General features: G+C 45.7%; 1 protein-coding gene across 7 annotated transcripts in view; it reads left to right on the top strand.

Annotated features, from left to right (window-relative positions):
• The first annotated feature begins 526 nt into the window (after positions 1–526).
• NFAT5 (nuclear factor of activated T cells 5) overlaps positions 527–26,721 on the top strand; it is a 58,546-nt gene continuing 32,351 nt past the window's right edge. For 2 of the 7 annotated variants that reach the window (XM_085235300.1, XM_085235301.1), the window contains exons 1-2: positions 527–934; positions 16,434–16,559. In XM_085235300.1, the coding sequence (XP_085091426.1) occupies positions 862–934; positions 16,434–16,559 (199 nt within the window). In that variant the 5' untranslated portion in view covers positions 527–861. Of the gene's footprint in view, positions 935–12,225; positions 12,370–16,433; positions 16,560–23,365; positions 23,389–26,721 lie in introns of those variants that run through there. The other 5 variants (XM_085235299.1, XM_010718149.3, XM_085235298.1 and 2 more) reach the window with 5 other exon arrangements.

Consider the following 26,721-nt stretch of genomic DNA (forward strand, 5'->3'; position numbering starts at 1 on the left):
TGGCTCCGGCTGGCACAGACCGGAGCGCGGCTCTCCCTTCTTTCATGTCCTTTCCAGTACTTTCACACAGCGACGAGACCCCTGCAGGCAGGGCAGGCCCGGCTCCCTCAGCCTCTCCTCACAGGAGAGGTTCCCGGTCCCTTCAGCGGCCCTGCGTTGGCTTCTCCAGAGCGCGTCCGTATCTCCGCGGCTCTGGGGGCCCGGATCCGGCCGCAGAACTCCACACGCAGCCTCGCGGCCGCCCGCCTCCCCTCACCACCTCCGCGCGAGGCCCCTCAGCCCCGCCCCCCCCCCTTTCTAGACGCTTCCGCGCCCCCCGCCGCCGCCGCGGCTCTTCCGCCTGCCGTCCCCCCCGCCCTCCTCGCGCATGCGCACGAGCTCCCTCGCACCGCTCGCTCCCGCGACGCCTCTCCCCTAGCCGCGCGGTTCCGAGCCGCCTCTCACGGGTCGCTCCGCGCAGGCGCAGAAGGCCGGGTCTCAGCGCCGTTCCGTCTCCCCGTCTCCCCGCCCTCCGCCGCGCGTGCGCGGGCCGGCGGCGCCGGCGTTCCTGGCGCGCGCCCCCTCCCCGCGGCCCCGCGCAGGCGCAGAGCGGTGCCGGAGGGGGCGGGCGGCGCGTTCCGTTGGCGGCGGCCGGTTCCTGTCAGCGGCGGGCGGCGGCGGCGGCGCCCGGTCCCGACGGCGAGCGGAGCCCCCGGCCTGGCCCGACCCGGTCCGCCCCGCGGCGAGCGGAGCGCCGCGCTCTCCCCCGCCGGTGCCCGCCCTCCCCTCCCCGGGGCGGCGGAGGCAGCAGCAGCGCCCCCCCCCCGGGCCGGCCCCCTCCCGCCGCCGCCCCCCTCGCCCCAGCCGGGCCGCGGAGCTGCGATGCCCTCGGACTTCATCTCTCTGCTCAGCGCCGACCTCGACCTCGAGTCCCCCAAGTCCCTCTACTCCAAGGGTGAGCGGGGCCGGGGGGGGCCGGTTGTGGGGGTGGGGGGGGCACGGCGGGCCGCGCGGAGCTCCGTTGCCGCCCGCCGCGGGGATGCTCGGCTCCGGGCCCGCTCGGCCCGCCCGCATTCCTGGCCCGGCCGCGGCCGCCTCAAGAATGCGTCCCGACAGGTTCTGCCCGCGGGGGCGGCGGGGGGCTCGCGGCCCGCCCGGGAATGCGGATGGGCCTCGCGGGGCCTGCGGCGGGGAACGGCGCTGCGGGGGGAGCGGAGCGGGGCGGCGAGGCCGGGGGAGCGGCGGCGTCCGGCGCGTGCGGCGGGACGAAGGCTGCGACCGCCGCTCCGGTCATTGAAAAGGCCGTAACGTCGCTGGGTTGGGTGAAATGGTCGGACGGGCGGCGGTGCGAGGCTGCACGGCCGGACAGACGGCGTTGTGTGGCACGGGGGCGGCTGTGCGGTGCTGGACGTTGGATGAAGGATTGAAGTGGGATTTTTTTCGATATATATTTAGGATTGTTGGAGCTGACGTTAATGAGGTCGTTAACTGTGAGGCATGTATCGGTAACGCTGGAAGTAGAAGAAATAAAAACACTTTCACGAATAAAGTACAACTTCAGAGCTCTCGCTGCTCGGGGCCGTACAGCTGCCGTTCGGGGCGGCACTCTGTGCTCCTTACAGCCCTACTGCTGTGGGGCTCTGGAGCTGCCCTGTCGGACTCCGTGGTCCCGATGGGTCCTCCCCAACTTGGGATGTTTTATGGTTCTGTGACCTAATGTACACGTGTCCACCCGGCTTTGCTCTAGCCACAGCAGTAGAAGGGGGCAGCTCTAACAAAGAAAGAAAATAAGAATACAGCTGGTGAGGAAGTCAATTTAAATAATCATTTGAATGGTTGTCTTGAGAATTTGAGAAATGCGTTACTAAAACAGACTGTAAAGCATTGCAGCATGAAGGTGTTCTCTCTAAGAATGAGGTTTCCTCAAGGGCTCGCGCTTAACTGCTTAGAACTTGTGGGCTCACTCACCCTGCTGTGAATTGTCAACATCTTCGATTTGTTTCAGTTTAATGGGATGATTGAGTGTCAGCTTCAGGTAGGAAGAGCCTCTCAAACTGGTTCATCAGGAGCACATTCTTCTGGGGGCACTGCTGTGGGGTCACAGCCCGCAGGACGGCTCATGCTGGGAGTGCCCATAGGAGCTGTGGGTGCAGCTGTGTGGAGCTGGATAGAGTGGGGGGGAGGCCCTAAAACAAGATTTGCTTTTTGTATCTTGTCTTAGTGAACGATGGAGGAGATGTTAGTTTGGAATACGTTTTGATCTAAATTGGAAGTTAGAATGAATGGTATACTTATGCAGAATAAATAATTAATCTCTTCTCTTTGCTGCACGGTTTGTTGGCATGATTTTAGCAGGATTTTAGAAAAGATATTAGTGGTTATCTGATTAATTGGGACACGCTTGGTTGCCATTTTATTTTATAGATGGGTACAGATAAACTTATCCCGTGCACTTATGCTCTGGATAAACTTATCCTGGATCAGAGTGTAAGTACAACTGATGAGATAAAGGAAGGAGGTCCGCATAGAGCTGTGTGCTGGTGGGGAGGCTGTGCTGGGAGCAGGGCAGTGCTGCCCCGCAGCTGGGATCCCTCTCACAGGCTGCCCCGTGGCTTTTCCTCCGTGCCCTGGGTTGTGACTCTGGCTGCATTGCTTGGTGCCTGCGTGTGAGTGCCAGCTGTGGTCACGGATGTGTTTTGGTCAGGAGTGAAGCACAGGAGGACTGGGGTCTTCCTGGGGGTCAATGAAGCTTCCTAATGTTTGTGCTTTGCTTGGTCGAAAGGGGAGCAGAAGAGTATTAGCACTCGGATTAAGTCATGCCGTCTGCTCTTAGGGAAGCAGAGAGGTTGTATCTGAGTGTGCAGAGAGTTGGGATGAGGCTGCTGTGGTGCTTTATGGCACGGCCTGGCCTGCTCCCCATGGCTGTTACGTCACCCGGCACGCTGTCACTGCGCGTTAACGTTCTCCCTGCATGGCCACTTCAGTGCAGATTCTTGTCCTTGTGTTTCTGTCACAATGTCCAACATCACTTCTGAACCCACACGGACGAGAGGTGAGATGGCAATTGAAAGAGAGAGTCACTGATCTAAAATTTGCTCTGATTATTCTTTTGAGGGTGCTTTTTCCCATTCATGTTTAGCTTGGGAAAGGGAATATTTTCCCTTGAGCGACCCAAGAGCTTTATCTTCCAGTTTGTACTTCTGTACTTGCAACTCGCATGCATCCGCGCTTGCTGAGTTCAGACAGTCTCCTCCCTCTCTTTTCCTCACTGCTCTGCTCACACCAACGTTTCTGTAGCCCTACATCGAACTGCTGGCTTGGGGAACAATCATGTTAAAACAAACTCAGGTTTTCCCTTCTTCATTCTCCTTTAAAAAAAAAAAAAAGAAAAGAAGAGGAGAAGAGAAATTATGGTTTTATGACTGCGGATGGAGTTTGCTGTGGGTCTCCTCGAATGACTTACGCTGACTCAAGGAAGGGACGTGTGGAAACTAGCTGTGGGAAGGGTGGGCCCACATCTGGCTCAGCGTGCCCAGCAAGCAGCTGGGATCCCCGGGCTGTGGGATCCCCGGCCTTTGGGACACAGCTGCCAGGGCTGTGAGTGCTGAGCAGCGGCTCTGGAGCTCATCTCTGCAGTGCTGAGGACTGGAAAGCTGGCTTTTAGTGTAGAATACATAACCGATACTTCTGAAAAGTAGATCCTTTGTAACCGTTGTCAAAGGATGTGTCTGCTAATGGATAATAGAGGTGGGATAAATTTCAGTCTTCTGCTCTTTATATAACATACTGACCTTTTTGAAATAAAACAACCCAAAAGTGCATACAGATTGGTAATGCAGTAGAAAAATCACTGAAGTGTAAAACCAAAAACCTTGAGGCTGGTTGTTCTGTGGTTGAATATCATACGCAGCATTCAAATATAACAAAGTTAACTATTCATTATGAACAGGCAGAGGTACAAAATTGCAATCAAAGCAGTTCATTCAATGTCAAGCACTAAATCTGAACTGATTAAATGTGCTAATTTAGCTAGTGCTTTCATTTTGAACAGCTAAAAAATAACATGTAGTAAAAGTTACATCTTTTCACTGGAGCAGGTAGGCCAGAGCTCTTTACTCTTTTTTTTCCCCGTTTTGTTTGTCACATCTGAATACCTGTAAAACTGCAGGGCTTTTTGGAGCTTGAAAGCAACAAGAAAAATGTGAGCGGTCTCCTGAATAGCTCCTCTGCCCTGAAAATGTCACGTAGTCAAAACTCGGTTTCCTTCCATGCCTAGGTGACTGTGATCTATTTGTGCCCACTGGGATTTATTGGTGCACTACATATGCTTTGTAGCAATTTTTTTTTTTATACTAGAATTCTTTTTCTTTCCATGATCCAAGAAGTATCTCTAGCAAGGCAATGAATGATCAAAGAAGAGTGGAACGGATGCCTTATGAAAACAGCAAGAGCTTGCTTTTACTTTTGAACTTCAGAACAAATATGAGCAGTTTTCAGGAGTAGAAATAACACATTTTAGCTTCTTTGAGGAGCTCCAAGAAGGTGCTGAAGCAGACAGGCTGTGCTGAGTGGTTCTTTCTGCGGGCTCATGGTGACCAGAGCACAGTTCTTCCAAAGCCCTGTGAGTTCTGCCAGCCTTGGACATGTCTGACTCTCCTTTGAGTCCATCTGTCTTATTGGCTTTAAAATCAGAGCTATGGAGTACGTTGCTGCAAAATGATTGTCTGGATTTGGGACAGGGTGTTGAACTCCCAGATTTTCTCACCAGGATTAGAAAGTTCTGTTGGAACAGCCCCTCACTCTGCTGTGTGTTCCTTCCCAGTTCCATACGCTGCGCCAACACAACGTCGTCTTATGTCTCCAAATGAATGGGATTGGGAAACCAGTCTAGGAGTACGCTGTGCTTTGAGTCAGGCTTTCTGATGTTGTGCCCCTCATCTGGCTTTCTGTGCAGCTACGCTGTGGTGGTATCCAGAGAAAACAGGGCAAATGAGGGCTGGGGTTCGGTGCTGGGGAGGCAGGCCTTGGGGCAGAGCTGCCAGCCGTGTGGCTCTGTGTCAGGACGAGATGCTCCTTGTTCCAAGCTGTGCGTTCTGCATTGGAGGCTTCTTGGGATCCAGAAGTTGGAAAACTACATGCAGCTGCTGTGCAGATTTTCCTGATTGCTGATATGCTGCAGAGGAAGAAAGTCTTTCTCAATGCTTTCCTTTCCTTTCCTCTCGCCTTCATCTTCAGCTTTTTTAGTTCATTATATACTTTGTGGACGTAAGGTTTTGCCTCTGCGTTCCTTATACTAAGTTTTGCTCGAGAAACTTTGTTTTTCTTTGTTTTTCTTACATTTTTGATACTTGCTCTAATAGACTCTGAAGGAGTAGTAATGATTTCTTTCACACTAAAAGACAGTGGCCTGACCTCATTCTGAAGTTCAGATATGCTGCTAATCTTAGCAGGAATTGGTGAGTGGCCAAAGTGCAGGTGAAGTAAGGTATGTGCTCGTCCCTCTGTGCTTTATCACCTCTGTTATCTTCCCTGTGTTTATGTTAAGAGTAAACTGATGAGGGTGAATATTCTTTGGATAAGATTTGGCTTTCTCATCAGTAAGTACAGCAGCTGATCTGAAGACTGACTGCAGTGAACTCATGGGTCTAACTTTGAACTGTATCACAACAGGCTGCTGGGCTTGGTAAAATCCAAAGGAACTGCTGTTTGCAAAAGCATGCGGCGCTTCAGCAGGGCTTGAAATGTAAACTTCAGCATCTGTTCATAGAATTGAATCCCAAGTTGAAAGGGACCCACAGGGCCGTCCAGTCCAGCTCCTGAACATTTTGGTTATTCCCTGCTACATTGTATGGTTTTCTCAGGTACTTTCTGCATTCGCTGTGCGGCTCTGGGTCTGAGTAGCAGCAGTGTGGGGAAAGCTTTCCCATTGGGGTGGGTGTGCTGAGCAGTTGCCCTCCCAGTCCCACCTGTCAGCTGTCCCAACAGCAACTGGAGAGCTTTTGCAGTTGCTTTGTAGACAATTGGAAAGGATTTGGGGTCACCTTGCAAAGTTTATGGAACTGGTGCAATGTACCAAATAATGCAGAGGTTTGTTATTAAAGGCAGGTCTGAGTTGTGGTGAAGTTTGTTTGGCAAACAGAAGGCAGACGGATAGCAATCAATGCCAGTGCTTGGCAAGATGAGGCATGTAGGAAAGAAAGATTTATAGGCAACAATAAAGAAAGTTTTCACTTGTTGGAGTTGCGCTCCAGTTCAGACAAACAGCCACTTACACACCAGTTGTTTCAGTCGCATTGTCCGGAGCCCTGATATTTTGTATGGATTTGCTGAGCAGAAGAATCTGCAAGTTTTGATAGCAGCATTACAAAGTGATTGGAAAATAATAAGCTGCAGAGTTCAGTAGTTTCCATGAACCCATGGCAGTTTGTATTTCCTTGTGCATAGAGGAACACGATCTGCTCATACGACCACTCACTGATGGAGGCTGTGCAAGATGCTGTGTGCAGTGGGGCAGGCAGGAGTGACCCCAGAGCTGTCCTGACCCCAGGCTGGCCGTGGCTAGCATCCTCAGCCTTGCTTGTGTGGGCTGCTCCAGTCCTTTCGTCATCCTCAGGGCCCACGTGGATGTCAGGCTGTGAATTCTGAAGTGTTCTTGTTGCTGTTGGGACTTTTGTGAGTTCTCACATCAGCGATTCATGTCCAGTGTCAATCTGCACCTGCTCTTCTTATTGGGGTGAGTTATTCCTCTTGAATGTAGCAGTTTATTTTCCCAGAATTTGTAGGAAATATATGGGTTTTGTGTCCTATTGCCTCTTGTCTTGAAGGTATCTGACAGGTTCGGACCCTACTGGAAGCTGGAGCCCTGCTGCTCCCTTAGCAGAGGAGTTACACCTGTTCAGCAGAAGCGTGTTCCTTTGGAACTGACTTCCTCTGTGTTGTGGAGTTTGGTGCTCCAGGCACGTGCCTCCATTAGCAGTTTTAAACTCTTCTCTGCGTTTGCTGCTGGTAGAACTTCCATCAGCTCTTGGCTGTAAGTATGTTTGAATGAGCATGTGCCCTTCCTTTGCCTACATGCAGATTTCCTTTGGGTAAAAGTCTGGCTTTGTTTTTGTTTTAGGGCATCTGTATTCTAGATGGGGCTTTCTGCCTCACCTTGAAACCTGAGCTGTACCTGGGATGGAGCTGCTCCTCAATCAGATGGGGAAATCATTTGGTTTCTTATTTTGTGGCCTGAAAAGATTCAGTTTAATCTTCAGCACTTTGTTTAAGTTGCGTGCTGCCAATTCAGTAGAAAAGGTGCTTTCAGAGGCGTGGTAGCAAGGAAGGGATTATATTGTTTAGGGTAAAATTAAGTACTGCGTGCTGTGCAGCTATTTCAATACATTAATACAATAGCAAAAGAATTCATTTCAGAAGATCACCTTTCTACCCCTGAGCCAGGGAATCTGCAGGGTTTTATGTTTACTGAATTAAGCTTTAACAGGAAAGAAAGCTGAAGCCCTGGGAACTGGGAGCAGGTGCCTGATGCAGTGGGATACCAGTACCTGCTGAAGGAACTCCTCCCTTTAAAGTTCAGTAAGGAAAGGCAAGTTAATGGAGTTGGAGAGGTCTTCAGTATAGCAGCAGGGAGGCTGTGATGCCCTGCTCCCTTGCAGCGGGTGGCCCTCAGTGGGGCATGTCTGAGTCCCAGGAAGCTTTTGCTGGGGTGTCCAGCAAGCATCGTTACCTGCAGCCAGCTGATTACCCCCATGAACCCTAACCCCCAGCAGGCTTGTCTTCTGTTAAATTATCTTTCCATGGATCCTCATCGAGCTTTAGCACATACAAAGTGTTGCACATGCAAAACCAAGGAATCGAATGGAGGGGGTCATGGATGATAAAGCACAGATAAACAGGCCTTGCTTTTTTAGTTAGTTTTTTGTGGCTTCAGAGTTAAAGATACCCGGTGCAATGAGCAGGCAGTGATTTAAAACAAGATTTGTTTGTTTGTTTGTTTGTTTGTTTTTTGTACACCATTTAATTTCAGAAATAGCCGATTGATGTTTTGGGTGGTAAAAGGATCGATGACTCGAGGTGTCAGATCTGCAGGGATACACCTGCTTAGCGAAGCACAAAGGAAGGGAGCCAGTCTGCAGCTGCTTGTAGAGCCTGGAGGGTATTTTGTGCAAAGCTTACTGGTTCTTGTAAAGCTTTCCTTGTAATCTGCTGCTATCAGAGAAAAGATATCTCTGTTGAGTTTGATTTGGCATTAGCATCCCTATGTTTTCTACCACTTGGCAATTCCAGACTAGTTAAACCACTCATTCTTTCATTGCTGCTGTTCCTCTGATTCCATTGGGGGTTTTAGCTCCGCAGTACAGAAAAGAACTTTTTATCCACGTTTTGCTGTTAAATGTTTGGCTTGGCTTCCCACTTTTTCATCAAACATAGTACTTGAATTGTAGTTAGGAACCAAAGTGATGGTAAGGGAGCATAAGTGCTCTTCAGTTTGGGGAAGGTGCATGAAAGCACCCTTTAATGTCAGCAGCTTACTGAAGTGAGCCCAGGGGCTGTGCTGATGGCCTGTGGGCTCCGGGTGGTCCATGGTAGGAAACGCTGCCCCAGGCCAAGTCTCATGAATGTGGCCTCCAGACCTGTCTTCACTACGTAGGAAATGCTGGATCTGAGAGGTGATTGCAATGCATTTAAAGTCTGAATTCTTACACGCTGCCGTTCTTTGAGGTCAGATACCGTGGTATGGCTCAAAAGGAAAAGGTGCATCTGTCTTTTTGTTGCTGGTGGCTCAGCAGTGGGTGCTGTTACAGCTGTTCTACAGCAAATGTAAGAGACGGCAAAAATAAGCCCACTGGAAAAAATTGTGCTAAGCTGAAGAGGCTGAGAAACTGTCCTGAGACAAGGGTGTGTGGATTATCAGAGGGCTTCTGTCTGTGACTGCAGGTGGTGCTTTGCACCTACGGAACTGATATAACTGGCTGGAGCACCTGGTTACCTCTGTTTCTGGTGAATTTTGATTTTGGCACAGTATCAATCTTTTAAAGTGGTTGGTAAGTAGGTATTGCTAATACTTGTTCTTCGGACGTGCAAAATTTGGGCATTTGGGAAATGAAGTTGAAGCTTTTTAGTGGCAGAATGAAGACGGGGAGGAAACCAAGTATCCTTTCCATTCAGGTTTGCTTGGAATGACAAAGTGTCGCTGCTGTTATAACATTGTTATTTACTGTTGTTACGTGGAAAAATAGAGTTGTTTGAATTCCTTAATTGAATTTTCATACCTATCATATTTGGACTCTTTCCAAAGGCCAAACTTAGTTCAGTTTCCTGCATGCTGGAAAATTAAAATACGGCAGCTTTGGGTTGTTTTCTTTTCATTCTTCTCAATTTTGGGTTGTTTATGAGCAATGTGCCTCTTTAAACACTGCTGCTCCTCAAAGTCCCTCGGATGTGACGGGGTGGTTTGGCTGTGGAGCTGAGCAGTGCCCGGCTGGGTCCGTGTGTCTGTGCTTCTGTCGTTCTTCAGTTGTGCTGCTTTGTCCGCTGTGTTTTATTAGTTTCTTTTGAGTTCTGGGAGTTTAGTCTGGAATTTACAATGGCGTAGGACAGACTTCTTAGTAAGTCAGTGCCGGTCCATTTCTTGAAGTGACACTCACTAAATAAAGTTGTTGTCTTTCTGAGATTTGTAAAATTGGATGCAAACAGGACCCAGGATTTATACTGTCTGTCTGCATTTATAAAAGTACTCTTTGAGCTGTGAATGAGGATGACTGAAACACAGCCAGGAAAGCTTTATTTGATATTTGGACGTGTGCCATGAATAGAGTTCAGCTAACACATGCCTTTGTCAGTTGTTGAAATTCAACTTTAAAAGGATTAATTTCTCAACCCTACCCTGCTGAGCAGAACCCTGAATGTTGGGATTAGCAGCTTTTCTGAAGGTTGGTGGAACACTGCAGTAAGTGACTTCTGTTCAGGTATAAATTATTGGCACAGTTACCCTTCTAATACGAGCACTTTTGGTCTCAACACTTGCAGCTTTAAAAAAGGAGGAAAAAACCTTTTGGATATTATTTATTTTTCAATATGAGAGGCAACGATAACCAGTGAGTTGGTTAGTAATATGCTGCTGATGGACTTGGTTTGAAGTAAAGGCGGCTGTGTGTCAGCGAGCTCCTCTCCTGCTCACCAGCATGTGCCGTGCGTTGTGCCGCGTGTCAGCAGCACAGCACAGCTCCTCTGCTGCTGCTTCACAGGGGAGTTGCACCAACGTCAACTTCTTAATCAAAGTTTTCTGCTGTGGGCAGAACGATGGCATCGGCCTTTCCCTGTGCGCTCACAAGTCGTGTTGATTTAGGGTTCACTGCTTTTGTCCGAAGCCGGAGGGAACTGGAAGGAAGATTTTATGTTCGGTTGTGTAAAACGGCCTTGTATGCACTGCAGTTTCTTTGAAAACCTGCCACTGTTGCTGCAGCGGCAATATAGCTCTGCCAGTACTGACAGTAATGGGAGCACTGGAGGCAGGACTCGCTGCCGGTGTTCGGCTGTGCTGCCATCCACAGAGCCGCTGCTCGTGACGTGGATGATGCAACGCGAGGGAGGCAGCAAGTTCACTCACTTGTTTTCACCGCCGTCTGCTTGGAGGTGCAGCTGAAGGAAGGCAGCGGTGCGTCCTTTCTGAAGGATGCCCTTCTCACAGGACGTGCACGGGGAAGGACATAACCCAGACATGTTTGTCACCTGGTTAAGCGTTGGTTTGGGCTGAGTCCTGTGTTTAATCACGTTATTCTGAGACACCCCCAGAGGCGTCGTGCAAGCACTGCTGTGGTGCTGCCCGGCAGACTGAGCGCCGGCCTGCATGGACACGGCTGTGTGCTGGTGGCTGGGCAGCCTCATCAGCTGCTGCCTGCCTGTGGCTCAGTTTCTGCGTGTGCAGAGATAGGAGAAATCATGCTGACAGCTTCGTAATGCGCTTTGGGATGCGTGCATCAAGACTATGAAGGAGTTCTCTGCCTCAGCCCGTCAGCTTGATGGCTTGCACCTTCTTCTGGTTGTGCACAAATCCTGTGCCATTTGTACGTGTGTGGAGGTGTGCACTCAGCGTGGCTGTAGCGCTTCTCCTTGCTGACTTAGGGGCACAAAGCCTCAGGCTGCCTGCCTGCATCTCCCTGCAGGCCTGAGCTCAGATGGGCTGGGTGCACACGATCCCTGCACGATCTCTGCACATCCCATCATTCTGTACTGTGAGAACCGAACTTGTTCAATTAAACCATACGTGGGGTATATGGGAGGACCTGGTTTCCCTTGGTGTGTGTATGGAGGGAGCTGATCAGCTCCTACAGGCTCTTCCTGATGAGAAATAGTTTGCTTGAAAGTGTTCCCACACCCAAGCTTTTGTTACAGAAAAATCCATCAGGGTCTCCTGACGCTAACATGTTGTTACAAAGCAAGGCTTTGCTTGTGTGTTGAGTATTTAGAGCTGATGTAACACTCCCACCTCCCTTTCAGAACCCTTTGTGAACTGAGCTATTGTGGTGTTGTTTAGTGACTGGGTTTATTGTATGCAACTATATTGTTTGTCATAGACTGGATTTGTGGGTAGAACCAGACTTCAAGTTAAAAATAAACAAACCAAAAACAAGCAACAAAAACATGTGGGTTCTTCTGAAAGGATCAGAAGCTTTGATTTTTCAGATATAGCATAGATTTTGGTTTTAGTGCCTTCTACAAACATTTCTGAAAGACCTCAATTGCGCACAGAGCTTCATTAAACAGCAGCTAACTTTGGGGTGGGGTGTGACAGCAGAGACCTTGTAATACAGGTTTAGCTCCAAACCCTACACTTCAGTGTGAATTGACGAGCATCACAAAATCTGTATGTGCACAGGCGCTTTGAACCTGATTTTTTTATGCTGCCTGGGGATGCATGCAGCATGGACACTGGTTTTGGTGGTTTATTTATTCTTTGCTTTCTTTCTAGTGTCCTTCATTTGCAGAGCATGTGTGCTCCACTGTACTTTCCTCACTTGCAGCCTCTACAGCTGAAGCTACCTGCATGTTTGTGTACTTCTAATTGTTTTTTAATTTAGTTCCATGTAAACATCTCTTTGCCTGTTTGCTTGCTTGTTTTTTGATCAGCTCGGAGTACCTCATTAGAAGAGATTTCTAGTAGCACGCTGCCAGCTGATTAAAAGAGTGCACCAAGGTTTGTCTAATCTCTGGTGTGACTGTCATGTGCTACAGCAAGGAAGTGGCTTCGGGAGAAGCAGCCAAATCTGCACGGGTATTAAACCATGTTGAGGAGAACTGTATTGGTGGGGATGAAGTGGACAGCCGTTCTGTGCGGGCAGCTTATTAAACACAAGGATTGTCTTTGCTCTTCAGAAGGCCGAGGAAGTGGTAAGAGATTTCCAGTACATACCCTTAAAGGCAAAAAGCCCATGGGAATGCCCTATCTGCCCCCAGGGCACTGGCTGTGCCCCGTGCTGTCCTGCATGGCTGCTCTGCACGCAGGGCACTGCTGATACTTTGGGATGGGGCTGAGGGTTTTGGGGATGGCCTGGCTGTGCTTTGGGACTTGTGGTGGTTCAGCTGCACCCAACGAGCCACCTCCCAGAGCTTGGGGAGGAGATGAGTCCTCCTGCAGTGTCATAAACCAGTTCTGGCACAGTGAGCCAGCGAGGCACTGAATTGCTGGGATCACAACTCTTCACCTGTATAGCTGAAACTTCTATGGGGATGTAACTGAGGAGTCATTCAAGGCTCATTCCATGTGAGTAGCTACAGAGGAGGCTTGCAGTTGCTGCATGTGAGGCAATGCTGGCTCTGGGTGTGCTGGGTTTGCTGGGCTACAGCTGCGCCGATTGTTTTCAACTCCTTTCATGAGCTGTTCTGAGGAAACTGCTTTTTCCTCTTGCCACCTTCCATTTACTTGAAGCAGGAGCATCTGTCCCCGTGTCAGCATTAGGCTCATACTATTTAATGAGAGAGCTTTTACCTGGCAGTGGTTTATCTTCTGACAGTGGGGGCCTGCCCAAAAGGGGGATTGCCCCGTGTCACTGGGAGGTTAGCACACCAGTGAGTTTCTGTGGACATATCCAAAGCCAGAAGAGGAACGTTCAGTTCTGAGGGGCTTAGGCCACCTCTAGCTGTCTGCTTGCCGAGGATCTGAAATTTTGCACTTGGATATGGACTCGGGATCTGGGCTGTTCTGGCAGGACGGCCACGTGAAGTGCAGTTTTCTGAGGTGGCAATGTAATTGGCAGCAACATCAAAGTTACGGGCAGCTGATTGCAGAGAGATTACAGTGCTGGGATAATTGGCTAAAGGGCGGGTGAAGGAACTCGACGCTTAAAGTACTTGGTGTAAATCTGCCTGTCCCTATGTGTCCTTGATTTCAGTAATAGAATCTGTGAAGCCTGGGCTCACCTGGTGGGTGCAGGGAGATATTCTGAGGGGTGGTGTGGGATTTGGGAGGCTGTTGTGAGTGGGGTGGGATGGCTGGCAGCGTGGCTGTGTGGGGATGGATGTGAGCAGCTCAGGGCTGCTGCTGAGCTGGGCTGGTCCGTCTTGTTTATGCTTCACAGTAATAACAGTCCTGAAATGCAGGTTCCTCTTCCTATCTGGAATAAAGAAAATGTATTCAGGGAAAATGCTGGGTATACATGGAGCTGCTGGTAGAGAAGAACAGAAACTCGAGATCAACGGGTGCATTCTCTAAGGGGATTTAAAACCAGCAGTAAATTAGGAGGCACTGGTGCTGCCAGCTGACTGCAGCCTGGCTCCTTCATTCAGCACAGTGCCTGCTGAAAACAGGAATTCTGTTTATGTATTTTTCACGTTAACTTTTTAAAAATTATTTTTGCTTTCAAATGCAATACTACATTTAGATAACTGTTTTTTCTTGTTGATGTTTTCCATGCGAATAAGTGCAAAATTCTGGCAGAAGGGAGTGTATATGTGTTAAAAAACAAATAAAAAACCCCACTCCACTACCAAAAAAACAACCAAAGGAAAACCAAACACAGCAACAGCAATGAGTTGATCAGTAAGAAAGGAGCCTGAGCTGTTTAAGAACGGCAGTGAGCATGGGGAGAAGCTGCATCCCCCGGGAAGAATCGGTTTCCTTGCAGTAAGGCTAATCTTTCTGGCATTTGTCAGTTTCTGCTTTAATGCTATTTATAGTGCAGCGTATATAAACACTGGCCTGTGTTTAGGTGAAAACACAAAGTTTCATTTGAAGTCTGATGTGTTAGGAGCAGGTTTGATGTGGCAAGTTTCCTTAAAGGTACCCAAAGCATTTCAGGTTCCCGAGGGAAGTTCTGCAGGGGTTGTTCTTAATAACGCAGCTCACGAGAGATGTGCGTTAGCTCACAAAGCTGTGCCTGTGCTGAGGAAATCCAGGAGGTTCCCCTTAGCTTAGATGTGACGTTGGACTTGTTGGTGCAGTGTCCAGGTGTGCGGGGACAGCAGCTGGCTGCCGTGGGTGAGGCCGTTTTGAGTCGCTTGGTCTTTTAGCAATGAAGCATGAAATTAAAGGTTTGCTCTTAATGGTCTTGTGATCTTCGGGAATGTGCTTCAGTTTGAATGCTTGCTTTTCCTCCCCGCGCTCTCTTTATCGTATTGTTAGAATTATTCACAAGGATGGTATTTGTGCTTGTTGTGGGTCATATTTATGCTAAAATTATCTGTTCCATGAGAAACTGCTTCGGGGCTTTTGGCTCTGAGCATCCCTTTAGAGCAGCAGATTTGACATGCCTTTGTCACTTTTGAGAATTAAAAATACATATTTTAGAAAAGATGAAAGCTCGATCCCACCTAATTACTTAGCTGGAACGAGGCTTTGTAACTAACACCAATATCTTATGAGTCATGTTGGAATTATAATGATGAGCAGTCCTCTCAAGGAGGATGTCTTGTGAGGCAACAGTGAGGAGTGAAAATGTATGCATGTATTCTACATGCAGATAAAAATAAACCCGGCAGCCTCTGGCTGTGGGGCTGCTGCTGCTCCCCTGCGAGGGGCTGCTGTGCACCAGGGGCAGCTGCACGGCTGTAGCTGCTGTGGGGGCTCTGTTGCTGCGGCAGCAATCTTGGCCTTTGGGTCGAGATACCCATCCTGAAGACAGTCTGTGGTCCAGCAGAAAACGGACCTGCACACATCTCATGGCTTCCAAATGCCACATTTTATTTGGAGATGTTTTTGACAGCTATGACACTGGCCAAGCTTATAGGAGGCGTTCAACATGGAAATAAGTAAATGTTTTGTTTGAAAACTGCTTGGGATTTGTGGCTCACGGCAGCTTTCTCAGAATGTGGCACGACAACCAACCACCTCCTACAAATATGCACTGCAGAGCACAAGGTAGGCTTGGGAGCTTGAGTTACGCCTGCCGGGTCTTAAAAGGTGTGAAGGCATGTCTGTCCTCTGCTGGAACTTCGCTTCTGTGCATCAGGACTGACTTTGCAGGCTAGGTAGGAGAACAGAGGGTGAAAAGCCCTGACATCGGTCATAAGTGCGCTGCCAGGGTCTCTCGCTAACTCCTGCCTGTATGCAAACAGACTTGAAGGTGTGATGAGCCTTCCTATAAGTTTTGGTGCCTTATATTGCAAATTCAGAAGCTGAGTGCCAGCGACTGCTTGCAGCAGTAACCAACTGCTGGCTGCCCTGCCTGGGATTCACCCACCTGCCTCGCTCAGACAGGCTGGGAAACAGGAGCACAGAGCCTCAGGGCCATGCGTGCTTCCTTTGCAAACCAGGGAATGTAAAGACATCCATCCATCTCCACACTGGGTGCATTCTTTGTGTCCTCCTGGAAAGGTGTAGGTGCAGTTGTGTTGAGGTGGTGCTCCTGCACACATCAGAGAGCGCTGGGTGCGATGCAGTGTCACCACCAGCGTTCTTGGTGGAGCTTACTTTCTTTGCAGTATCTGCAGCAGTTTACTGAGAAGTCTGAGGCAAGAAAAGTGCTGCAAATAAATGGAAGTAAGGGATCTTGGATAACAGGAACTGACACGTATTACATGGGAAGACCTTGTAGGATATTCTGGAGATGATGATGTTAAACTAGTCTCTTTCTTTGAAAGTCATTTGCACAGTTTGCACTGAGTGCATGTTTGCCTTTAATGCTCATTAATTTCTTGGTATATGCTGTCACCTCTTTCGTTCTAAACCAGTACAGCTGCAGTGGAAGCTCATGAATTATTTCTTTGTTGGAACAAATTTTTATCTTTTTGTTTTGGACTTGAGAATGTGCGTCTTCGTGTTCCCGTGCTTGGTTTGTTTTCCGAAGTAACTTCATTCTGCGATGTGAAGATCTCCATGTACTTAATGTAACTTCTTAGGGAGGTTCTGAAAATGTTGAGTCATTGTTCATATCTCTTACACAAATACATTTTCTTCTCTCTTACTGATCACGAATACAATTTTTATTAAAACTTTTTTCCTTTTCTCTGTCCAACAGAATCTGTCTATGATCTTCTCCCAAAGGAGCTGCAGTTACCACCTTCCAGAGAAACATCTGTAGCATCCATGAGCCAAACAAGTGGTGGTGAGGCAGGTTCGCCTCCTCCAGCTGTAGTTGCTGCTGGTAAGCATTCTCATTTATTCTGTTGCTTTGTTAAGGTTTGTAACATTCTGGCCAACATGAACAGTGCTGGCAAAGTTTTGGTTGTAAAAGGCTTGTGGAGAAGTTTTGTGAAAATTTAGGAAATATAATCTAACAAACTAGGTGATTTAAATGATCAAGCATGCTATGTCAATGTTGCTGTATTTCACATACAGTTTATCTATAGGAAATGTTATCAATTTTCCTATTCTGTTATTACTCAGAACAGCCCTCTAGCTCCTGGAGTGCACTCTGTCGTTAGACATGTACATATCTGTTTGAAACTGAGTCAGAATGCTGACCAGCTGTAGAACTATGAATTCTGGTGAGGATAAAAAAAAAAAATGGAATGGATATTGTTTGGGGCCGTGGGAGTTCTCAGGCTATAGGGAGGAAGAAAGGTTTGTTTTCTTTTCAGAGGCCTGATGAGGAAGCTTAGTATTTAAACTCCATTCCGACATAGCTCTCTAGTGTAATGTATTATAAAATTCTCAAATATGTGAGAATGTGAAGTATTAGTCAGGACAGCACATTTATAAAACTGATAAGTTAATTCTTTTTTTAAGTGCCAGCACGTAAAAATGAGGCACGACCTTTTTATCTTTTTCTTCTCTAGCTACTCCCATGTTTTAGACTTCAGACTAAAGACTGTCATTGGTCTTCATTAAAAATAAGGTCAGCATTTAAGGGCAATGTTCTCATTTGTGAGGTTAGTCTTAGTGCTGGTTTGCATCTGGAATTCTTGTCAGTAACCTCTGTAGATTACTGAACATCTGTGCAATGAGGAAAAAGGGGAAAAATGATAAGTTTCATCATTGGACGAGGGTTGTTTGTTTGTTTTTCATAATTTGATCCCCACATTCATTACAAAGTCATGTTCTAATTTCCTATTTGGCCTTAAGTTACCTGAGGAAAAATGTATGTGTGTAAGGTGAGGATTCTGATAGCTGCATTAGTCTTTTTTTTCTCTACAAGTTCAGATGCATTAAGTATTTATATGATAATGTTTCCCACATTTGCATGGCGCAGGAATCTTGATGAGAAATTAAAGTGATTGTAGACTTGTTGGAAAAACTTTACAGCACTGCTCACCTGTCATGTTTTGCCAGACTTCTTCAGAGAGAACCTGTGGATTTAACTGTGCACAGTGGAACTTCAGTAATCGCATTGAAGAAAAATATGTTTTTATTAATTATCTTAAAAGAATTTGATATTTTTGTAGCAGTTATTCAAAAATAATTTGGGCATATATTTCTAAAATCAAGGTACTTAATGATCAGTTTTGTTCAAAGATACAGCAGCAACCAAATCCTGTAGCAACACAGATCTTAACAAAAAACCCACAAGCCCTGTTACACTCTAAATCCACAGACACAAACTGCTAATTAATTCTGTATCTAACAGAGAAATCTTAAACACTTGAGGTGAATGGAACTAAATGTCTGTTTCCTTCAGGTATTTAGTGTCTGCTAACAGCCAGTCCAGCTCCTCTAAAAAAACTAAGAATGTGTTAGCTATCTTGGGGTTAAACTGCAGCAAGATTTTATTCAATGAAAAACTGCAAAGAATACTGTGGAAATTTATTTGCAAACACTGAAAGGAGGACATTTACTCATTCAATTAAGAACACTTCTCAATGTCAGAGGTATACAAGTTTCACAAAGACTTTAAGCTGATCCCACTGCCAAAAGAAGAGGTTTTCATCCGAGTGCTGCCCAACGCTCTGCTGAAGGACCTGCTTGAGCCAAGAGCCGGGGCTGCACAGTGCCTTTGGTGGCACGAGGGGAGGAGAAAGATGAGGAGGAAGGAGCAGTGAGAAAAGGTGGCTGTCACTTTGTGATAGTTTAAATTGTTTACTGAGCTCTGGCTCTGGAGGCCTTCCATTAGTGTTGTGACGAGACAGTTAAGTATCCGAGTGCCATTAAGCTTTGGATCGGAAGTACCAAGTACAAGAAACTACAGTTCTCCTAGTTGTTGGGAAAAAAAATTAAGAAAACAGAGCAAAGGCTGGTTTTGTTTTCATTGGTTATGTCACTTTCCACCACAGTGAGGACAAGAACAATTGAATCTTGCTCTTTTATAAACATATGATTGTGATGACCAGGATAATTCCACAGCCGGTTGTGCTGCGTGCACATGTGAGCAGAGATAAGGCCCAGCCCAAAGCAGCCGGCTGCTGCCTTTAAAGGCCTCCATGCACACTCAGCCTCAGAATTCTGGCCACTGAATGTTACCAGATATTTTTAAGGTGTTAATGGGTTTTCTGTCCTCCACCATGGAGGTTGATAAGTGCATCTTAGATAGCTGTTTACTTGGAAGGCGGGTCTGTGGACGATGATCCAAAATATAAGCACAGCACCGAGCTGAAAGGACAGTCCTAGCTCCTTCTCCTCCTGTCAGGAGGAAGGGGAAAGTGCTCCATATACCTCATGGATGGAGTGGTGCTTGGGAATTCCTATAAGTCTGATGCCAAGTCTCATTCCTCTTTAAAGCTGGGGACAAATTTTAGGAACAGAGAAAGCACGTGTACCAAAGTTGTAGGTGAAGGAAGGAGCAAGAGAGGGGAGCTTACACTTTCCTCAGTGACATCAGAGTCTGTCCCCGTTCCCCCAGATTCCTGCTGGTGCTGCCTGGGTTTGGTTCCTCCTCCAAGCTGCTTTCACTCAGCACTTCTGAGGCAGCGCTGGGGCCTGCAGCTGCCCTGGAGCAGGTGTACTGCCCAGCCTTCAGTCGCCTTTCAGAATCCCAGGAGTGCTTTTGCTTTTAGGCGGGGCTATCTGTGTGTTTCTTCTGCAGCCAAACCTCGTCTTTCTCAGCAGAATAGAGCACAAGTGTTTCAGCTGCACTCTTGCCACAGGTGTGCCGTGTTTCTACATACATGGGTGTATTGGGTCTTGCTGTTTTCACTAATTGCCTTACGACTGCTATAGTGTCTTTGAATTACTACTGCATTACCAAGCCCTGCCTCTTGTTATAACGAGAAGTCTAGCTGGGCTTTAATTTCTTAACAGGAAAGAAGAAGGAAATCAGCCTGAGCTTTATATATGTCTGTCCGTTTGTACGGGAAAACATAAGTCTAAAATGTACTGCTAAACGCCGCAATTGGCTATTCGTTTATTATTTCATGTCCTTAACAGCATTTTCAGGTAGTTGCCACTGTACAGATGATAGGATGAGGAGGAGACATGTCTCTGGCTTGTAGCATAGACCTGTTTGTTCTGAAATCTTTCCCTATTTATTGTCTCTTTTTGTTGTTGTTTTTGTCAGCTCTTGCTTCTTCTAAATCTTTGCCGTTTTTTGGAAGTGACAGAGAAATGATAATTAGTCTCCATAGCACTGTAGGTTATTCTCATTTATCTCTTTTCAAACCAGGCCTTCTTTTAAGAAGTTCTGCTAGCACACTGTGTAGAAGTCTATCACAGATGTACTTTTGGTAAGGAGAGGATTGTGCCGTCAGGAATGGTCCTATGGGATGAAAGTTTTTTACTGCTCCTGTAGTAGGTAATATAGTTTGTTCTCTGCTTCTCAAAACACAGCAAGATAGCATGTGCCTGAAACTCAGCTTGCTTGAGGCTTTTCTGTCAGGCACTATTCTGGGGGATTTTGTTCCATGAAAATATTGTGATTGAGGTAGATCTACTGCTGCAGTGAACAACTTGGTTTTTTTGGAGGAGCAGGATGGTGTTAGCTGTGATGACCTTTCAGGGACAGACTTCTAGTTCTTCCATTTTGAAATTTGTCTTGCAATTTACAGAACAGCTTTACAAGTACTAAAATGGAATGTTGCTGATTGGATTCATTAACTTGTTAATAAATGTGTATCTGATATTCGTTAATCTAGACAAAAGCGCTATTACCCACTCTCTCAGTAACGATCAGGCAAGTATAATTTAATAGAACTCTAGGATTTTGAGCTGCTATGTTCACAACCTTAGCTGCTATCTCAAGCTTCTAAGTCTGTTAGACTTCTAGAAAGCAGAAAGGAGGGGAGGGATCTGATTTTTACCCCTAGAAAGCATTATCTGTGCTTGTTATTTGCATCACAAGTGTCTTTGTTCAGAGCATAGGATTTTGCCTGGTGTGCGGTACCATAAATACATTAAATGTGAATCATTGTGCAGACTCTTGAAGTACATGAGGGTGTCATGCTGAGAGATGTTACTGTAAGCTGTGCCTGGAGATGTCTTGCATGAAAGAAGCATGGCTGAAGCTTTACCAGTGCCTTCTGCACAGTATTAGGCTCCAGTTGTAAGGAGGGATGCTTGATTCTTTTCACTTTCTTGTAAAGCTTGACCAGTTTTTTCCTGTTGGTCAAGATGTACTGAGGAAGTACTTCAATGCTTAAAATATCAACTGCTAATTCAAGTCCTTCCTCAAAGGAGTCTTTCTCGTTAGTAGATCAGTTCCTTGTTCTTGTCTTTTGGGGTTGGTTCACAAGTATTTTCAGCCATGTACTTTAAACAAGCATTGCATATTCATTCTTTATTTCCACGGACAGGAATGTTCAAACTTTCACAGCCCTCATTGAGAAAACTGTTCCATCTTCTTATCATCTGCTCCTTCTTGCTGTAATGGAGTTTGGAAGGAGCTTCTTCAGCTACTTGATGATCTCTTATGCTGCTCTCCATTTACCACGGAGGCAAATATATCCTTCCGTATTTTCGTATTGTTCCTCATCGTGTCCACTGTGGCAGTTTTGAGTTCTTATCTGAAACTGAATTCCCCACAAAGAGTGGTGGTGGCGTAAGAAGAGGAACAGATTATTTTTTTTTTGCCATTGAGATGTGTGTACTGAACTCTTGTATCTTCATGTTTAGATACAGTTAACCTGTTACATATTGAATATTTCTGCCTCTCATGTTTCTTATGCTTATATCCTAGAGATTTATTTTCTGAATGACAAAATTCTACCTTTCTGTGTCAATTTTACACTCTTCTTTAAATAAAGGGATAAACTACTTGTCCCCAACAGGAGTAATTCAGCTTTTTGGATCAAAGAGCTGTTATCTTGCTTTAAGCATTTCTGGTCATTTTAATTATGAAAATAAAGCTTTGCTTCTCAGATGCTGCTGTAGCAAAACAGATAAATATTTGGATTACCTGTGGGCAGACACTGAGTGCTAAGGATATGGGTCATTTTCCCCTGCAAAGATAAGGCTTTTTGCATCATTTCCAAAATGAAGATTTGTTTTATTTTTGAATAGTTAGTCGAGCTTCTGAATTTTTATTTTTATTGAAAATATTTTCTCACTTTGTCATCCTTCCTGGTGTCAGTAGTCAGTTTTTCCTGTTGATTGAGAAATAATTACCAGAAATTTCAAAGGAGAGATCGGTGCCACTACTGGGCTTATGACCACACGTTGTAAACAAATTATCAGAAAAAGAAAGCTGCTTCTTTGTAGTTGATCTCCAATGTCTGTAAAAACTTCCATTTCTTTGTAGGCTTTTCCCTTCCCCTTCCCACCCCTCCCAGCTGAGGTGCCTTCCTGTAGCCCCCAGGAGGATGTCTTCAGGGATGTCTGTCCACGCTGGGCTTCTTTCAGTTGTGGCAAGCACTTCTTTCTTGCAGGATGAGACCAAGGCAGGTCCTCTATAAACACATCTTTGCTGTGGGTAGCAGAGCAGCACAGGACGCTCTGTTTGGCAGCGCCGAGGCTTCGAGCTGTGCCCTGCGAGCTGTGGGCCCCTCTGGGCAGGCTGCTGTGAGTGTCTGTCCCCAGGAGACGCCAAAGGAAAAGATTCTTAGGTCTTATGGAAACCAGCTGGGTGTGCTCTCTAGCTTCAGTGACAGCAGTGTAGTTCTGTGGGCTGGTTTGTGCACTGAGCACACGTCTGCCACGCTGCCTGGAGCAGAGCTCTCTGATAACTGCACTAAAGGATCACGGAGACTTATTCTGCATCTTTTTTTCTAAACTTGCTTTATTTTCAGTTTTCCCAAATCTTAGATAGCCAACAAATCCCACTTTTTCCAGTGCTGCCCAGTCAGACACAAACTGCTTTTACCATTCTGAGAGATTTTTGATGACAAATTCTTGCATTAAACGGCTCTTGTTCTTACGTCAAAAAAGGTTTAAGGATTGCTTGTTCCTTAATCAATAATGGAAAACCAAGTCAGAGAAGGGTACAAAGAGAACATCCTCAGCGAGCTCTAATTCAGGCACTTGCTGTAAGAGCATTGAAGACTTCTTGAAGGCCAAGAGGAGCTCCTAATTTGTTAGGTCCACGGTTGTTTTTTTTCCTAAAGAACTAAAGAGGCAGATTCTTAACTTGAGAGGCCCTTTGTGGGACCCGTGATGTGCTGTGCTGTGCAGGCCCTGTCGTAGGGCCACAGGGAGTTGAGGGGAGCTTGGAGAGCAGCTGAGGGCCTGGAGTTCTGCCTTGCCTGGCAGGAGCTGAGCTGGGCCTGAGCCACTAACAACAGTGCTGCTGGGATGTCCGAACTGGAGAGTTAATGTAATGGTGGATGTCACTGGTAATAAAAGCTGATTGATTGATGTATTTACCCAAAGTATAATGCACTGCTTGGTTCAGCATGTGAATGTAAGGGGAATTTACACTGTTGGGCTTAACGTAAATTAAATTAACCTACTTATCTTGAATCTGAGTGTTTTTTAATAACTGGTGAATTGGATTGCTTTATTATATTTGCTGGGATGCTAGTTTTTTTTCTCTATTAATACACTTAACTTGCATTCTAGCTTCGCCATTCAGAGACAGGCATCGAGTGGTGGGTTGTGTGACAGTGTCTGTCAATAGTGAAGACAAATAGTGCCAGAGACACTTAACCCATCCAATCTCACCCAGGGTATAGGTCGGTCTTGTTTTCAGACTTCTTCATAAGTCTCTTTTCTTTCTTTCCTTTTCTTCTTTTTCCTTTTTTTCCTTTTTTTTTTCCTTTTTTTTTTTTGTTGGTTTTTTTTTGTTGTTTTTTTTGTTTCTAAATAGTGGGTTAATACTGATTTGAAACTAAACTCTTTTTGGAAAAGTTGTTGACTTTACATCAGTAATACAAGAACAAGAAAACAAGAAAAGTAGAAACCCAAGTTTGGCATGTGAGGTATCGAAAGCAGGTTTGCAGCCACTTTGCAAGTTCCGTTTTTTACCTGAAGGCCTTTGGCAATACAAGGGTTGATGCTGGAAATTTTGCACATAGTGTCCTTGTTTTTGGACTGACATTGTTCTCCAGTGTTCAGTAGTTCTACGAATAAACAAGTCTTACAAAAACATGACATGTTAGATAAATTAACAAATTTAAGAAAAGAGTATACTTTGCACATTAAACTTATACGTGACCCTAACCTCATTCTACATTGATGAGTTTTCATTTCTGTGCTTAATTGTTTCCTCGAATACAATAGTGGATCACATGGGATGCAGGCTAGAAAAAGGTGAGTCCTTTAGTGGCTCTTTGCTAGTCCTGGCTGTTCACATACAGGTGGCAGAAAAACTTGTAAATCAAAGATATCTCCTCTGGAACTTTCCAGGCTGAGAAATGATTTGCTTTGCACTCTAGCCATGATGGAAGGAAAAGGTGTCACTAAGACACTTCGCTCTGGAAGGTTTGGTAACCCTTGTACTGAATGCTATCCATAGATTGGGCTGAACAAGGATTTCAGGGTTGGCTTCTGGCTCCATGTGAATTCTATCCAAAGACAAGACTCCTCAATGCCAAGAAGTGATTTTTTTATTTTTTCTCCCTTTCAGACATTTTTTAAAAGGCTGAATGCCTTGTTTGACTTCACAAGATAATAAGATATAGAAATATATGCCATTGCCTTAGCTGGCAATTCAGGAGGTAATACATTTTCTTTTACAATAGCTTGTTATGGAAAAGAAAAAGACTGCGCTGATCTGCTCATGGGGATGCTCTTTGCTACATGTTCCCTTACTCTCTGATATTTAACAAGCCTGTGATTTTTAGCAGCATGCATTTGTGCCACGTGCGTGTTGCATCCCTTCTTTCACTGCCTGCTTTTTGTTTTCAGACAGAACTTGAATGATTCAGTCTCTTGGTTGTGAATATGATTTTGTTCGCTTCCTGAAAGTAAGGTAAATGTTTGGGACCAGTAGGCCCCTACTTCAGGCTTTCTGGAGAGCAAATGCAAAATGGAACAACTCAAATTGCTTTGAAATTTAGTCTTTCTAGGAGTAGTGCAGAGTTATTGGTTATCTCTACTTGCATTCTGAGCTCTGGCACTGATCAGTTTATTCTTGATTCCTTTCCGTCTTTCATCTACATGTTTCAGAATTATTGATTGGTGCACAAGTTATGCTGTCCAAAACAGAACCAGAAGTTCCTTACGTTGAACTGTTTGATCTCACTTTACCTATCTGAGAGAAAAAAAAAAACCCTGTAAGACAAATTCTGGATTACTTATTTCAGCTGTCTTACGTGGCATAGAGATGGCAGTAGTTTCAGGAGGTTTAGTTCCAGCAGTGATCGAGGTTGCTCTAACGTGGCAGTAGTTCTCTCTCACACTTTATTAATTCAAGACAAAGCCTTGTGAAGCTGGTGCGTGTTCCATTTACAGTACTGTGGCCTCATACTTGCCATAATGTGCACTTGGCTTCTATTCCGTGTTGTTGCTCTGAAAGCAATTCTTATTTTGAAATTATGTTAAAATATTATACTCAGTCTTAAATTTCCAAATGTGCATGCTCGTTGAAACTACATGTTTGTCATTGCAAGCACTGTTAAACTGCAAGTGAAAGAGCCACCTGTAACTATTTCCTAATGTGTCCAAGGAAAGTAAAGCTCAAATAAAAGAAATGCTTGAACTGGGCAAGGTGTGTTTGTTTCCACTGTCACCTGAGCGACCGCTGACCAGGTAGAGCTGTCAGATCGAGTGCCTGATGGCTGCATTGTGTTTGTTCTCTGCATACTGGGGAAAACTTCCTTCCTTAAAAAGTGGAAGTGCAAAATGCTCACACCTTACCAAGCAGTGCCAGGCGAGCCTGAATGACCAAAAACTGTAGGAAAAATTGTTTTTTGAATGTAGCATATTCAACCAAGAGACCCCCTTTGGGTGCCAGATACGCATGTGTAGTCACAGGCTTCAGAATAAACTGATGTAACAGGGAGCCACGTGAAAGATGCAATATTTTGTTGAAGTAACTTTTGTGGATTCTTATTTGGTTGATCTCATTTATTTGTTTACTGGCTCAAAGGAAAATGAGTTGGCTAAAGGCCTGCCTGTGAGAAAAAGCAAATACTGACAATTGAATACAGTTTGTATAACTTAAAATGTTCATAGAAGAATTACTAATTCATCCCCCTAAACGTATTTCAAATTTTGGCTATTCTAACATAGCTGGCTTGTTTAATTGGCTTTGGTATTTGTCATTCTTTCTTACATATTTCAGCTGTTACAGTAGGGACAGCGCTGGCCTGTACATGCTTTTACACGTGCATGTTTCTGGATGGTAGTGGCATTCATTTGAGAATATGGATGGCTGAAGAGAGAGGTTTTCTTGCCATTATTTTTCATCTCGATGCTTATGTTTACATAATTTAATTTTACTGGGGCACTGGGATGTGTCTGACACGTGGAGAAGAGTATAACCAATGTGTAAAGGACATTTTGTTTCTTTCTTTCCTTCCTCAAGGCAAAACACATGCATTCATACACATACATGTTTTTTAACTTTAGGAAAAAAAGATGGAGAAGAAACTGCATTGGGAACTTGGCAGAAATAACTGTAGTAACTTGAATGTTTCTAACTGCTGCATCCTAAAATAATGAAAGTGTTAGCAGCTATTTTAGCTTCATATTGAAAAGTATTTTGTTTAGTGATTTAAAAAAAATTCTTTAAGAAACTGAAGGAAAAGTCCAACTTGCCTTTCTGGACAGGATGTACATTGAGGCGCTCGGCACAACGCAGAGCTGTGAGTGAAGTGTGACTGAGATGTTCTTATAGGGCTTCTAAAAAGGCCCTTCCAGAACTTCTCCAGTACTTACTGCAAAAAGATGATCCTTGGAATCAAGCTCCCCATAGAGGAGCAGAAGTCTTTTGACCCGAGAGCCCTGCTGCCTGGTTCGGTGCTCGTAATGGTGTAATTCGTGGAACCATAGAATATCCTGAGTTGGAAGGGACCCACAGGGAACACTGAGTCCAATTCCTGGCTCCGCACAGCACCACCTGA

The sequence above is a fragment of the Meleagris gallopavo genome, chromosome 13 (genome assembly GCF_905368555.1).
Source record: "Meleagris gallopavo chromosome 13, MGAL_WU_HG_1.1, whole genome shotgun sequence".
Classification (NCBI taxonomy): domain Eukaryota; kingdom Metazoa; phylum Chordata; class Aves; order Galliformes; family Phasianidae; genus Meleagris; species Meleagris gallopavo.